The sequence below is a fragment of the Cyrtonyx montezumae genome, unplaced genomic scaffold (assembly GCF_038088225.1).
Source record: "Cyrtonyx montezumae isolate F1298 unplaced genomic scaffold, pur_monq_1.0 scaffold_31, whole genome shotgun sequence".
In the NCBI taxonomy this organism is placed as follows: Eukaryota; Metazoa; Chordata; class Aves; order Galliformes; family Odontophoridae; genus Cyrtonyx; species Cyrtonyx montezumae.
In genome coordinates this window covers 2,035,103-2,050,384 of record NW_027072036.1, presented here as the reverse complement: position 1 = coordinate 2,050,384, position 15,282 = coordinate 2,035,103, and the positions used below count along the sequence as shown (strand labels likewise).

Here is a 15,282-nt window from a genome sequence, read left to right as displayed (position 1 = left end):
CCACCTCACAGCTTCAGAGCTTTCTCACATCGCACCCGCTCTCCCCTGCACAGTGGATCTGTGGCAAATTGTTACAGACAATAAGAAGCTCTATTTCAAACCATGCCCAGTGCACAGAACTGACCTACATAAAGGCAACTTACAAGAGAATGTAAGAGCTAGCGCAGATTCTTTACCACATTCTACAACCACATCTCAGAGAATCTTCAAACACACATAGATTGTATAGGATACCTTCACGTCATGCCATCAGACCCATGCAACAACACTAAAAACAAACGCAAACAGTGCATATACAGGATGCCACACAAACAATGAAGTGAGAGCCTTCATTAGGATTTCTTGACTGCTCCCAGTTCGAATTCTCACCCCAATGCAGCACTAGCAGCCACTTATCAGCACACAGGAATCACTGTTCCTCAGTAACAACAGATGTAATTCCAAATGATCCACACTACCTGAGGAATTAATGCTTTTTCCACTCTGTTCCAGATCCCAGGTCAGGATTCTCCTTTCTATTCGGGTAAATACCACCACGATATCACGTGTAGCAACAAGTTCCTGAAGCGGTTTCGTCAGATTTTTTCCTTTAAGGTAACCCTCTGTGCTCCCACGTGAGGCACATCTACCTCAAAGGCACTGCTGAAAGCACTGCAGTGCGATCAGATGATGGCACAACCGTGGACTTCCTGCAGCCTCCTTCCAGCTCTGCAAACACAGCCCGTGATTCTCAAAGTCACCCAAGCCACATGCCAGTGCTGCAGCTTAAAGCAACACGTATAAAAGCAACCTGCAGAAAAGAAACGTTGAGAACAAAGGTGAAAACAAAGCCTGGCAGCTGCTGCTGCTGCAGCACGGGAGGTTGCAGCACTGCAGCAAGAGCTGCTGTTCCCAGCTGTGCAGTGCTGTGCTGCATGCAGCACGGCGTGGCAGAGCTGACGCCAGCAAGCATCACTCTGCTGGGAGCCCTCCCTGCACCACCTTCAGCTGCTTCACCTTCCTGCAGGCGTGCTGCACGCTGGGACACGGGGAAAGGTGACAAGTAAAACATTCAAGGCAAAGGCTAATGGATTTCTGCTAAAGAATTGCTTGAGCTGATGTTCATCTCAACTAGGCACGCAGGAAGGCTCATTTTCAGCTTAGGACAGAGCTACTCCTTGAGAGGTCAGTTGAAACAAGTGGAGATTAAAACACGGTTGGTAACTACTGACGTGGGCCTGACCCTATCACACAGTGACTGCTCTGTAGCCTCTCCTGCTCCTTCTCAAGCTGTGCGATCCACGTGGTGAAGGCAGTGTGCCTGTCCCACTCACCTTGCACCCTTCTGGGAGTCACGAGAGATGAGCTGACCTGCTCTGTGCTGCCCGCATGCCCAGAGCTGGGAGTGCTGCTGTGACACGGGTCAGCCCTCCTGCATCGCCTCCTCCAGCAGCAGACTCCTTCCTCTCCTATCATGCAGACTGACACACGAGCCCCAGGCTTCAGGGTCTGTAACATTAACCAGCAAAGCTCACTCTTAGCAGGGCTAAGAAAGCTTCAGTGCTCACGTCCCCTTCATGCTGCTCTGCTTTTGGCAGCGTGCACTGAAGGATGCATCTGGTCTCAGCCCCTAAGGTGTCTGCAGGTGTCTGAATGAGAGCTGTCCTACTTCTGAACTGGTGACCACAAACCCAACCGAGAAATTGTGGGTTTTCATGCAAAAAAAAAAATCTATTCACATTCACCATCTGCCCCTCGCAGAACCACGAAGGTCACAAATTAAAACTGCAAACCTCAAAAGCATCTATGTTAGTGATTTAATCCGAAACTAGGTGAGGTTTGGGTACCTGTATGGGAGGTTGAACTATGACTTCCTCTATACTTAAAAATCAATTAGTTAAGTGCATCCAGAACAGCGTTGACGTGCAGCAAGATGGTCAGAGCCTGCACTGTCCCCTTTGTGATGGGAGGGAGCAAGGCAGCAGAAGGGCAGGCTGCAGCTCACACAGAGCACCACATGCGTGAGCAGCCGCCCCTCTCACCTGGAGTACCGGTGGGTTTTGCCAACCCAAGTTCAGTCCAGTGGGCCAGACCCCACTTCATATGGCACTGAAAAGAAAATACGTGAGGTTTGCTGAATCTAAGGACGCTCTGGCACACTGGGGCAGGACTGTTGGGACCAAAGTGAACACAATTCTGTACTCACTCAAAGCATGAGGCCTGTGCCAGCCAAGAGCAGGCAGTGCAGCGTGCAAGCAGCAGCTCCACCAGCACAGCACGGCCAAAGCCCCCGTGAGCATGGGGTGGTAGAACTGATGCAAACACAGGCACACAGGTGGCAGTACTACACACTGTCAGGGAATATCCTCTTTGCATAACAGACTTCTCGGACTCTGGATCAGATCCTCACACTGAAGATTCACTTTGCACTGTTCTTACCTCGCTCCATGCTGCCCTTCCCTGCCCAGAGCATCGCTGCAGGCAGGTCAGAACCAGACAGCATTACAGACATGGGTTCATTTCTGCACTCCCACCACGGGGCTCCACCCCGTGTCACTGGGGCAGAGCTGCAGACGGCTCCCACAGGAGAAAAGAAAGGCAGAGCCACCTCCATCCACAGGTCACCGAGCCAGCACTTCCCAAAACCACGACTGGAGAGAACAGAATGACACCAGGGCCTCCTCCAAGCTGACAGCTCCCAGCTCCCCTCTGCCACACGGAAACAAACGCAGCAGCTGACGTCTCCTTGTGTTTTATGGCTGTGCAGTTTGCCATCCCTGCTCCTCAACAGGCAAGCGCTGCATTTCCTTCCTGGTGCCTGTGGTGTGGATCCCAACGCCAGCACGGCTCATCCAGTTCGCGCTGCTGCACGCAGAGGACACTCCTGGCAAACTACTACAGACCGCATTCAAACCCGTTCACGTTTTCTAAATGCCCTCCATCTTTTCAATCCTCGATTCCAACGGTGCACGCGCCCTTTCTGGATTGTGTTTCTGTAAGAATCTCAAGCATTCAGAAATGGGAATGTTAAACTTGCTGCAAAACCCCTGTGAGCAGCCACCAGCATAGTGTCAGCTCTGTTTTACCAAGGAGGAAATAGGAACTGCTCGTGCACGGTGCGTGTGCTGCTGTGCACAGTGCCCAGGGAGGGCTGCTTGTTGCACCTGTGTATCGCACTCCACCCTGCTGAGGGTTAAAGAACAGAGGGCTGAACTGCACCTTACAATCCCTTATCTGCAGAGATTAGGGCCCTGCAGGGCAGCATCACCACCAAAAACCACAGAGGCAGAGACAGAGGGAGAGCCAGGCCCAAACCAATGCATTTTGGTGGCTAAAATGCAATGCCATACACTGCACTCAGCCATCACGAAACACGCTCTGACGGTCAGGCTGCTGAGTCAACAGAAATCCCACCAAGCCCTCAGGAACAGTGTCAAGGGATGGCTGAAGAGTTGGGGGTGGAGGTGAAGGAAAGGCTGTGCCCCTGAGGGTGGTAGGCATGGCACAGCTGCCCAGGGCAGTGGGCAAAGCACTGATGGCAGCACTGGGGCACTGCTCTCAGCCATAGGGTTTGGGTGGTGCTGTGGGGACAGGGCTCGGTGACCTCCATCCCCCATATGAAAGAACAAAACAACTCAGGCTTGGCTGTGAGACTGCTGGATTGATTATTATTAGTTTAATATTCCCATCTCCAGTCGCAGACAGATTTGAGAGCGCCCATTTTGGAACGAGAGCCGTTTTTGCTGACATGTACCAACTCGTGTTAAAGAAATAAATCCGGTCGCCTCTCCTTAAGAGTACAAAGCTGGAGGAGCTGGCGGACAGACCTGCACCGGCTCCCTAGGAACAGAAACCAGCCTGGCTGCCCCTAAATGGAGCAGGGAAGCTTTACTGCTTGCAGGATGATGGGAAAGCTGGGGCTGAATGGCCACTTAGAGCCAAGCACGGTTACAGAGGACCCTCTTCCACATCCCCTCGCCCTGAGTTAGCCCTCCAGGAGCACCCAGCTCAGCATCGTGTTCTGCTTGTATGAGTACACCCAGAGGAGCGCTGGCTCTGACACGAGGGGATCCGTACTGTTAGTACTGCCAACAAAACCACAGTCTTCATCAACAACCCAACACATAGAACAGCGGCTTTATACTCAGACACACAGCCGAAACACAGAGGAGTACCATCCCTCTTCACTACCCCATGGGCAGGGAAACGTGTGTCTCTGCCAGCAGACTGTAGGCACAGTGAGGAACTGCACTCCTTCCAAGTCCCAAATGCCTGAGACAACTCCGAAAACATTTCTCCTTTACCCTCATTTCCCCTTTTCCCAGCAGTGCAGCCGGGGTGGGATGCTGCCCAGGCCCTCCTGGGGGCTCCAGTAGCAAAAAAAAGCACCGTGTGCTGCCATAATAAGTACAACTTCCAGTGATTTTAGCGAGAACTTTCACAGCACCCATTAACATCGGAGCCAACTGCGCCTCGGTCAGGATGCGCTGATGAGTCGGGACGGTGACCTGAACGTGGGGCCGAGCGCTTTCAAGGCTTCAAATGGGGCGTTAGGAAACAAAACGCAACGAGAGCGCGGTCACCGCCCGACACACCGGCACTGCGGCACGGCCACGTGCACCGCTTTAATGCGTCTGACGAACGGAGACTTCCACGGAGTTACAGCAACGGCAGCCCTCAAGACGAGGGAAGGGCTGAGCCGGTTAACAAAGGCAGAGTGCAGAGGGAAAGCTCACTCGTAGGGAAACGAAAAAAAAAAAGGAAAGGAGAACGTTATTAAACGACACAATAAAGGGGGGCGGGTTGGGAGAGGAAAATGCATTAAGATCAACAATTGACGGGAAAGGAAGTATCCAGACTTGCCGGAAATAAAGGGAGAAAGAGAAAGAAAGAAATAAAAGCTTGGCGGTTTACTTCGCAGGAACCCCGCGCGCCTTTAAAGCGTACGGGAACCTCCGAAAGGGTCGGGAGTGCAACGGGCACCGGAGAGCGCTCGGCGCAACGCCGACATCGCCGCGACTCAGCCGGGAGGGGCGGCCCCGGGCCGGGCCGGGAGCGGAGGGCGGCGGGGCGGCCTCGGGAGGAACGCGGCGCCGCCGCCGGGGCCGCTCCGTCTCCGCCGTCGCGAAGCGGCTGTTGGGGGCAACTCGGAAGATCCCTCGGAGCCCTCCGAGCGCGGCCCGAAGGCGGCTCCTCTCCGCGCCGCTCCCCGCCCCGGGAGCCGGCTCGTCCCGCTCGGCCTCGCCCCTCGGGGTCTCCCCCGCCGCCACGCCGCGGCTCCCGGCCCCGCGAGGCGCCGTGCTGGCAGCGCGGACAAAGCGGATGCCTCGAATTCCTCCCCACCCCGCGGCGCGGGGCTCCGCCGGGCCGGGACCGCGGCGGCCGTGTGCCGCCCGTGCGCCCACCGCGCTCCCGACCCCCGCCCCGCCAAGCCTACCTGTGCCGGGCCGGGCCTCCGCTGGCGGCCGCCGGGACGGGCCGGGCTGGGGCGGCCGCGGCCCGCGGGGCTGTGCTGGAGCGGCGGGTCCGGGCGCTGACAATGAGAGGCGGCCCCGGCGCCGCTACGTCACCGCGAGGGGAGCGGGGCCCGGCGGGGCGGGGGGGGGGAGGCGGGAGCGGCGCTGCCGGGCGGGGCGGGGGTCGGGGTCCCGGCGGTCCCGGTCCGTCGCGGAGCTTCGCGGCCGCCTCCGCCGGGTGGAACCGCACCGGGCGCTGAGGTTTCCCCGGGCTCCGCCGTCGTTGGGAGAAGCGCGGAAGGACTTTCGGCCATTTTAGGGGGAAGAAGGCGCGGGGCGGCCGGAGGGAACCGCGTGCTGGGGGAGAGCGAAACGGGAGGGAGCGGCGGCCGCCGCGGCGCCCCGGGACGGGAACGGGGGCGGCGGGGAGCGGCTCGGGGCCGGAGCTCCGCGGGAGGAGCGGCGGTGCGGCGGCCCTCGGCCCGTGCGGAGGTGCGGAGCTCCGCGGCCGTTCCGCCGCCGCCCGCCCCGAGGTGTGCGCGGCCCCCGCCGTTCGCGGCGGAGCTCCGAACGACGACGAGGGAACGCGTGTGTCGGATGGCGCGGGAGTGCGGCGGGAAGTTGTTCCTCATGGGCTGCCCCTCACAGTGCCACCTCTGAGAGGTTGGGACGTGGCGCTGAGGGAAGCCGTCGGTGACACGGCTGTGGTCATAGGACGGTTGGAGTTGGAAGGGACCCTCAAAGGCCGTGTGGTCCGACTCCCAGCAATGAGCAGCGACAGCCACAGCTCCATCCGTGCTCAGAGCCCCTCCAGCCTGACCTTGAACGGGGCACCACCACTTCTCTGGGCAACCTGTGCTGGTGCCTCACTGCCCTTACTGCAAAGAACTTCCTTACATCCGATCCAGATCTCCCCTCGTTTGGTGTGAAACCATTTCCCCTGTCCTGTCACCCTGCTAAAGAGCGTTCCCTGTCTTACAGCCCCTTCTGACACTGAGAGGCCACTGTAGGTCTCCCCTCAGCCTTCCCTTCTCCATCTGCATGTCCCAGCTCCCAGCCTGGCCTCGCAGGGAGGTGTTCCACCCCTGGGAGCATTTCCGTGGCCCTTCTCTGGATGCTCTCCAACACGTCCGTGTCTCTCCTGTACCGAGCACTCCCCATCTGGACGCAGTGCTCCAGGTGAGGTGTCAGTGCAGAGCAGAGGGGCAGATCCCCTCCCTGCACTGCTGGCCGCGCTGCTTTGGGTGCACGTAGGGTACGGTTGGCAGCCTGGGCTGCGAGGGCACTCTGCTGGCTCATGTCCAGCTGCCACCCACCAGTGCCCCCAGCTCCTTCTCAGCAGGGCTGTGCTCCATCATTACATCCCCTAGCTTGTACTGATAGCCAGGGTTGCTGAACATGGATGTGTTGAACCACTCGAGGCTGACTCCCAGACAAAGGAGGTGTAAGGAGAATACTGGGGAACAAGCTGAGATGAGGGGAAATAAAAGGAGCGCCGAGTGTGCCTCTGAAGCAGCATCCAGGCGGTGACTCCGGCACGACGAAGAGAGGAAGAGAGAGGAAAACGAGGGAATGACCAACATCAGACATCTGTGAGTGTTGGGGGAGTGTTGTGGCTGCAGCTGATGGTACCAGGGCTGTAGCAACAGGGCTGCAGCTGCTGGAGGAGGAATGTAAGGGAACAGAGTTGTGTTGTGACATTAGAGAAACAGAAAGTTATCCCATGAGAAAGGAAATGTGATGCGTGACTGAAGGGAAAGGAAGAGAAATAAGGAAAAGCGATCTGCCCTTAGGAGAAGGAACTGTTTTGTGTTGTTTCTTGTTCATGGGGACTTAGTGCAGTCAATGGAAGCATTGGACAGAAAGGGACGAATGGAAGTGGGGATGTAACAAAGTGATGGAGGCATACCCTGCTCTGGGACAGACAGGGGTTGGCAACAAGGGGAACCTGCCAAAAATAGGCAGGAGAGACAGGAACAATATGAAGGGAGTACAACTCACCCTGAAGAGTTAGAAAGGGCAGAAGTGGGGCAAACTATGCAGGCTGGAATAGGAAGAGGGTCAGAGGCACGGGGAGGAGGGGATTTGCTGGGGGTTGCTTGCTGGAGGAGGCCTCTCTGCTTGTGAGGAGGTAGGAATGGCAGAGTGGGTTCAAGTCAGAAGGGAGCCAGCAATCTGTTTCCATTGGGTCTCTTTCTTACCCAGAGGAATCTGCAGGGACAGCTTTGTCTTCTTATGGTGCCAAGGGTGCAGAATGGAAGTGACATGGACAGATATGATCAGAGATGAAGTGTGGGGAGGGGAGATCATAAACACCCATAAAATTATGAATAATATGGGGAAGCAGTAGGAGCTGTCTTACAGGAGCCTGTTTGACAGTAGGGGAGCGTATGGGTGCAGCACACTGGAACAAACAGAAGTAGCTCGTGCTGGTTTTGTACAGCTTGATCACATGAGGAGTGCCTGGCCACAGGATGCCACAGACACCAGAGGAAAGGGATTACAAAAGCTTACAGAAGACGGATTTCTCAGGGGCTGTTAAAAATGTTTATGAGTAGTCTTCCAGTCCACAAAGTCCATGAAGTGACTTTCCTGCTCTGTGCTTGCTCTGTTTCTATGGTTAGTTTAAATGAGGTGCCCGAGTCGATCTAACAGCTTGCTGATGGTACATGCAGTTCTGCTCCTGTCCTCCTGCAACTATTTTTGAGTGTGAGCTGCTTCTGTTCCACCACTTCTGTTCATTAAACTGGCAGAAAATTAAAGCAGAGTGAATATTGTTCTGCCAGTTTAGTGAGCTGAATCAGCCCACGGGTTTATGAACAGCAGCATCCATCAAATCAACCTTTCTTGGCTTTGTTGAGCTTCATATGTTCACCTGGGCCCACTGCTTGGCCTGTCCAGGTCCCTGTGGCTGGCATCCCTTATTTCTACTGAGCTCTCTGGGTGTGATCTTGCTGTTCTCTGCAAAGAAGCATTTCTTCTAATGGCAGCTGAGATTCTTAGATTATTACCCAATTGCAGGAATTCGGGCTTTAAAAGTATTGACATCAGAGTCATGATAATATCCTGATATTTACTGCATTGGCTTCTAAAAGCTAATGCAATTGCAGGAATGCTTTCTGTCATTTTTAATAGTTGGTGGTGACTGGGGAGAGTTACTGGTAATTGGTAAAAGACAAGTGTCTCCAGCTGACAGAATGTCCTGCACTGAAATCGAGCTGCAGAGTGCTGCAGGAAACATGTACACTTTGACTTTTATTTAACAAATCCTTCTGTTTTGAATAAATTCCACTTAGTCATTGAAATAGCTATCTGCTGGGACAACCACATGTTTCCATTACAAATTAAAATGTCTTTTACTTTACCCGCATGCTCAGTATTACAGGAGTTGCATCTGAGAGACTCCCTAGAAATCATGCAGCTCTTGTGTCTTCTGTGAGATGAGCTTGTATGCTCTTGACTGTGATCCACAGACCATTAATGACACAGTAAATGTGGACATTGATCTGTGACTTGACAGCCTCCTCCTTTCAGCTGTATCTTTATCTTAGTTTATAAAGCTTGATAGCATTGTCCTCTGCCAGTTCTATGTTACTTATTGTTTTCAAATATGAATTCCTGAAGCACTATATCAAATATTTACCAACATTAAGAATGGTGTAATATTGGACCGTATACTTTTTGAATTAGTCTATAGAATAGGCAAAAAATAGCCTATTACAGGCTTTCTGAATTAGCTTATAATTAGCCTATGATAGGCTGGAGAGATGGGCTGAAGGTGTATGAGGATTGCCAAGGCTAAGTGTTAGGTCCTGCACTTGGGTTACAAGCTCATGCCATGTTGCAGACTGGGGGGAAGAGTGGCTGGAAATTGCCCAGCAGAAAAGGACTCCTCATTGCTCCCTACAAATCCCTGAAAGGAGGTTGTGGTGAGGGGGATCAGCCTCTGCTCCCGGGTGACAGTGATGAGAAGCGATGGCCTCAAGTTGTGCCAGGGGAGATTTATGTTCGCTATCAGGAGGAATTTCTTCATGAAGAAGGTCGCAAAGAATTGGAAGAGACTGCACAGGGGGAGTAGGTGAGCTACCAAGCCTGGAGGTGTTTATGACATGCAGATGTGGTGCTTAGGACATGGTTTAGTGCTAGACTCGGCAGTGCCAGGTTAATGACTGGACTCAATGATTTTAGAGGTTTTTTCCAACATAAATATTTTTATGATTCTGTAATCAAATCAAAGAAAGGGCTCCGATTATTTGCTCTCCAATTAAACAGTGTCTTACGAAAGCCTGAAGAACAGTGATGGATCACCTTTCCGTGCTATGATATTTTGCCATTCTGTTCAACATCAGAAGTCTTAAATTAAGAGTAGACAAGACAGGAGAAGTACAAAAGCATAACTGAAACAGATGAGGCCATGGGAGCAGACCAGCTGGCCTCTCAGAGGCCCCTACAGGACTGTTATCTATGGTTTTATGTTTCATGGAAGTCCTCATGTTGGGCTGATGAACTAGCATGAGAAATGCTGAGGAGACACCTGGGAATTTTCCTTGGCTTTGGGTTCTGCTGCCAACCCAGCTCTGTGCAGGAAATGCCAACCCACTAAATCAACGACCAAAATACACTTCTGGGAAGCTTGCTTTTAAACAGTGTCACTCCCCAGATATTGAAGGACAAAGTTCACCATTTCATCTGTTGAAGTAATTCAACAGTTTTTATATTGGGCATAAAACCATCTGCTACTTATTAGATAACAGATTTGATGCTGATTCTTTTGCTCTTCATGTGTGCTCTGAGAACTGGGCTGTATTGTCCAGGTCTACTTTTTCCTTTCCTCCTTCCCTGCTTGATTTGTATATGTACGAAGAAGACAAAATGTTCTAGCTAGGAACTGTCACAGGGCTGGGGAAAGTTGAGCAGCTCATCATTATCCAGTAGGTATTAGGATAGCAGATAGGAGGTTTCCAGGTGTCCTTCTGAATGTTGGAAAGAAAGAAAGGACACTTTGGAAAGGATGCCTTCACAAAGGGGCAGGCTCAGAACATTGGTATAGAAGCAGAGAGAACAGGGATTAGATGAACAGGAAGCTTCTTGTGGGATTCCTTAGGACACAGGTTTCCTAATATCCTGTTTCCATTAGCCCACTGGTCTTTAATCCATTTAAGCTATCATCTGCAGAACTGTTAGTAATAATCAAGGAATTTCAATTCACTGACCACTTAGAACCAGCTATAAGGGTAGTATTTGTTAGAGCTCCTGATAGCAGACATAGACTATGTGGTCACCTTTTCTTCCTTGTACTTCATATCCACACCAACAACCTTCATTTCTAAGAAAGTTTTTCTTGATACTTCACTTAATTCTTTCCCAATTCTCTGATTTCTTGTATTACCTCTGTGAGTATGGAGAACAGATTATTTCCTTCTGGGCAGCTGTCCTTTCCCTGACTGAAGACTTCAGCCTTCACTCACTCACATCTTATAGTGTTTCCCCAGAGGTTCACAATATCCACACAACATTTGAAGACTCAATTCTCACGAAGACTGAAAGAAAATAGTTTTTACTGGCTCAATCTTAAGCAAGTAGCTGCTTCCTAAGGGAGCCTGAGCATCCATGAATTAGACACAGCAATGTTCAGGTACCTTTGCTGAATTTACCTTCATTTTCTATGGTTATGGAATAAACATGTACCAGGACCAAGGAGTGGTCCTCTGGCTCCATTCTGATGTCCTAATCATTCCATACTGGCACTGAATGTATTTTCTTGTTTCATTTTGGGCAGGAAAAACAAAAAAAAAAGAAAGAACAAGATAATTTTCAATAATGTTCATGCTTTTTATTTTGTAGTATTTCTGCACTGGTATTCCACTCACGATCAAATATGTGCAAATGATTTCCAACAGAATGTCTTCTTTTTGCAGTTTACCAAAAGTGCAGCTTCAGATTCACGTCTGCAAAGTGCCCACTTGCATTTCTGCTACGTCTTTGTCGCTGCCTGCAGTCAGGCTGCCACCTGTGTTCTGCCCAAGTTACTGGTTTTATCCATTTCAGATGGATAGGTACATGCAACAGATCCCATTCTCCAGAAACCTTCTCAGCCTACATGAACTGCTAGTGACATTCAGAAGTACTGAAGTCCTCCAAATATGCATGTTTTTCTCCCGTAGGTTACAAAGACATGGTAGTATGTATCATCTTATAAATGCTGCTCTGACAGTAATGCCTCCTATTTCTTTCTGTAGAAACTACAAAATGCAAGGAGTACAATAACGCTGTTTGACAGAGTGAGTTCTCAGCTACAAAACACTATTTTTTGATATATCCATCACCGTTAGCTGTGCAGTTTCACCACTGATGAACAAGAGCTGCATGCCACGCTCTAAAAACCTCCACGGCTGTCCAGAATGCAACCTGACTGTTGCATCACTGTCGCCACTGTTGAAACGCACCACCCACAGCCTCAGTGTGCTCACACTCACTGCTCTGCCTCCAAAAACATTCCAAAACATCAGTGAATGTCAGTAAGTGCCATTTTTTTTTCTGCGTGGAGGAATTCAACGACATACCTTTGCTATACATGCACCTCTGTTTCAGACACCACTTGTCAGACTGCTGCCATCTGTCATACAGCAGCAATATGTAATGGGATATTGGCAGGAAGGTTCAGCTTCCACTGCCATCCCATCACCATCCAACCTCTGTTGTGGGCCAATACTATAAACCAGGAGGCATTACCTTCAGAGCAGCCCTGTACAACCTCAGCTTTCTGTTTGGTCTTTCACCTGTTGCGAACTTTACTTCATCTGTTGATATTATGCATACAAATGGTCACTGCAGAGACCACAGACAAGTTATTTTATGGTATACAGAGCCCCAGACACAGAGAATGAAACTCGTGAGACATTCCCTGTTCCATGCACAGCACAGGGCAGCCCAGGGATGGCCATTACCACTCTGCACCCAGGAATCAAAGCACAGAACATCTCAGGGGAGGCTGCAAGACTGCGCAAGGATCAGTAACACGACAGAACAGGATCAAGACGAGCACTTTTTGAAATGTATTAGTTTTTGGAAAGCCTGTTTAAAGTCTTCATTAAAAGCTGTGTAAATGACTGGATTGATTAATGAGTTTAAGTAACCCAACCACGTAAAGAAGTCCAGCAGGATGGGATGAAACCAACACGCATCCTGACAGATGGGTAGGACGAGGGACATGACAAAGAACGGCAGCCAGCAGAAAATGAAAGCTCCTAGAATAATGCCTAAAGTTTTGGTGGCTTTCCTTTCTCTTGCAGCAGAAATTCTTTTCCTTTCCAGAATACTATCTGCAAGTTTTATTTTAACGTGATTGATAAATATTGGGGATCCACCGGAATGGGAATGCCCTTCGTGGAGGCTGGCATTAATGGAGCAGAGGGAAGAGCCAGCAGAGCCAGTTATCAGGTGTGCAGTAGTAAATCGTTTCCCATACAGCGAGGGCGGCTTCAGGATCCTGGATCGAGCTGCTACATAAATTCTACCATACAGTATTAGGAGGAGCACAGTCGGAATGTAGAAAGCTCCACAAGTGGAATAAATTGTGTAGGAAATCTGATCTGTGTTCACACTACACTTGGCGATTTCTTCATGAGCTTTCACTTGCCTCCAAAAAAAGGGTGGCACGGAAATACTGATGGAGATCATCCAGACCACAGCAATCATGAGCATTGCTCGGCCAGCAGTCCGGCGTTTGGCATACTCCAAAGCATCTGTGATAGCCCAGTATCTGTCCAGTGCAATAACACAGAGGTGTAGGATTGAGGCTGTGCAGCACGTGATGTCTGATGATAACCAGATATCACACAGCACTTGGCCAAAGGCCCACGTGTGGGTGACAGTGTAAGCGATACTGATGGGCATCACGAGGACAGACACTAAAAGATCTGTCACTGCCAAGGAGCCAATGAGGTAATTTGCAGGTGTGTGGAGCTTTCTAGTCAAAAAAATTGTAATAACAACAAAAACATTTGCAAGGATCGTTGCCAAAGTTATGACAGACAGAAGGACTGACAGGGATATCTTCAGCCCTAACACTGTCCTTTCATCCAAAGCCAGCAGTGGTTCAGTAAAGTTTAATGACTTATTTGCTGAGCTCTGGAGAGACAGCTCTGCCGAAAGGTTATACTGAGTCATCCTCTGTCCTGATTTCAGTTTTCAGTGTAATCTTTCCAGGATGATGAAGAAAGATGTTCACGTTTTCGCTGAATTACAACTTCTCATAACAGAGCCCAACACTGAAATAAAATCAACTTGTTGAAAACAGCAGCTGCATAAATCAACATGAGAAAGTGAGAGGCTGAAACAGAAACATCTGAGCATGTAACCTACACCCCAACGTTTGGGACAAAGCTATCCTCAGGAGTATTTTCACTTCCACTCTAGTATCTGAATGTCACATTTTTGGTATTTATAAAGGTCTCTACTGGTAGAGTACCCAAGAGATAATACAGTACTGCCTGGATTCCTGCTGTAAACCTGATTTCTGCCGGATCTATAGATCAGGACCTGTTTCCCAACAGTGCAGAGCTCTGTTTTCTTTATTCCTCCAGACCATTCTGGCTTTCTCTTCGACACACATCCAGTCTTCAAATGCTGACATCAGGTGTTGGGCACCAGAACTCAGTGCGCTGGTGCTGAAGCTGACAGAATGTTCCATATAATGGGATGCTCCTGGTTGTGCACACAGTGAATGATTGTAATGACCGACGGTGCTTCCTTCAAAAGTGGAGGAATAAGGCTGGCTAAGGGAATCTGGAAAAAGAAAGTGAATGTTTTAGTCCAAAACTGTGATAGAGGATTTGTGCAAGTTGAGCTATGACAGTATACAAACAACAGACTTCCCATACAATTCTTCAGATTTACTTCACGTAACTGAAAACTTTACAAACCTGAAGAGAACATCCTAGGACAGATTTCCTCGAGATCTTTCAGTCAGACCCACTTACAAGTACCAGAACATCACTTACATTACAGCAGCCCGTGCTGTCTTGAAAGAGATCCCAAATGCAGGTCACATCAGCTCTAAATCAAGTCCCAAGGGCTAACAACAGAGATGCTGAACTTCACAAACATAACCCCCGGGCTGGCTTCATCCCAACCACAGAGCTGAACCACAGGTTCAGGTACAGCACAGATGAACATGCAGCATAATGGTCTTTCCTGTTCTCAACTTCTTTCCCAGAAGTTCCTGAGATTTGTTTTTTTCATCATCACAAGCCACTGAACTGACATTTCCACTAAACAGTCCCAATTAATATAATTGCAAAGGCATGAGCAGTAACAGCAGCTTCCCCCCCCCCGTGTGTGTTCACTTCTTGCATCTATCTGTGCTGAACTCCTTCTCCCACATTTTACCCAACATTCTTTGCAGTTCTGCACAGTCAGTCCTTTCTTTTAATACTTGAAAAGCTTTGTCTCATCTCAGTACTCAAACTTTCCAGATCACTGGTAGTCTGAGCTCTCCTTATTTTAGTTCTTTAAGGATCTCTGGCAAAGAACTTTGTCCAGAGTCTCCAAGTACTCATATCAATTGGACATCAACCAATCCATATACCTCACAACTTCATTCAGTGGTTTTGTGAGTTGAAATTTACCTTTACAAAAGCCATTTTGACTGTTCCCCAGAAGACACAATTTACTGCACATACAGTAATAGTACTATTTATGATATTTTCTGCAAGCCAGCCAAGTACAGACTTCAGGTTTATGAATACGCAGTTACCCATATGGTCTCTTTGGAAACTATATCACAGCAGCTGTATAGCAGTGGTGGGTGGAAAGGGAGTTCTAAGTATTTTATGTAGAGGTTGAA

The 15,282-nt window shown here is 50.0% G+C and overlaps 3 protein-coding genes across 3 annotated transcripts in view; 1 reads left to right on the top strand and 2 right to left on the bottom strand.

Moving 5' to 3' along the window:
* LUZP1 (leucine zipper protein 1) overlaps positions 1 to 5,486 on the bottom strand; it is a 31,222-nt gene extending 25,736 nt beyond the window's left edge. Inside the window, exon 1 of the mRNA XM_065744351.1 lies at positions 5,417 to 5,486. The gene's annotated coding sequence lies outside the window, so the exon portion shown is untranslated. The remainder of the gene's footprint in view (positions 1 to 5,416) is intronic.
* EYA3 (EYA transcriptional coactivator and phosphatase 3) overlaps positions 1 to 15,282 on the top strand; it is a 218,572-nt gene that overhangs the window by 39,960 nt on the left and 163,330 nt on the right. The window lies entirely within an intron of this gene.
* On the bottom strand, positions 12,127 to 13,854 carry HTR1D (5-hydroxytryptamine receptor 1D). Its single transcript, XM_065744609.1, has one exon. It carries the CDS (start codon positions 13,602 to 13,604, stop codon positions 12,468 to 12,470), a length of 1,137 nt encoding a protein of 378 aa, XP_065600681.1. The 5' UTR covers positions 13,605 to 13,854; the 3' UTR covers positions 12,127 to 12,467.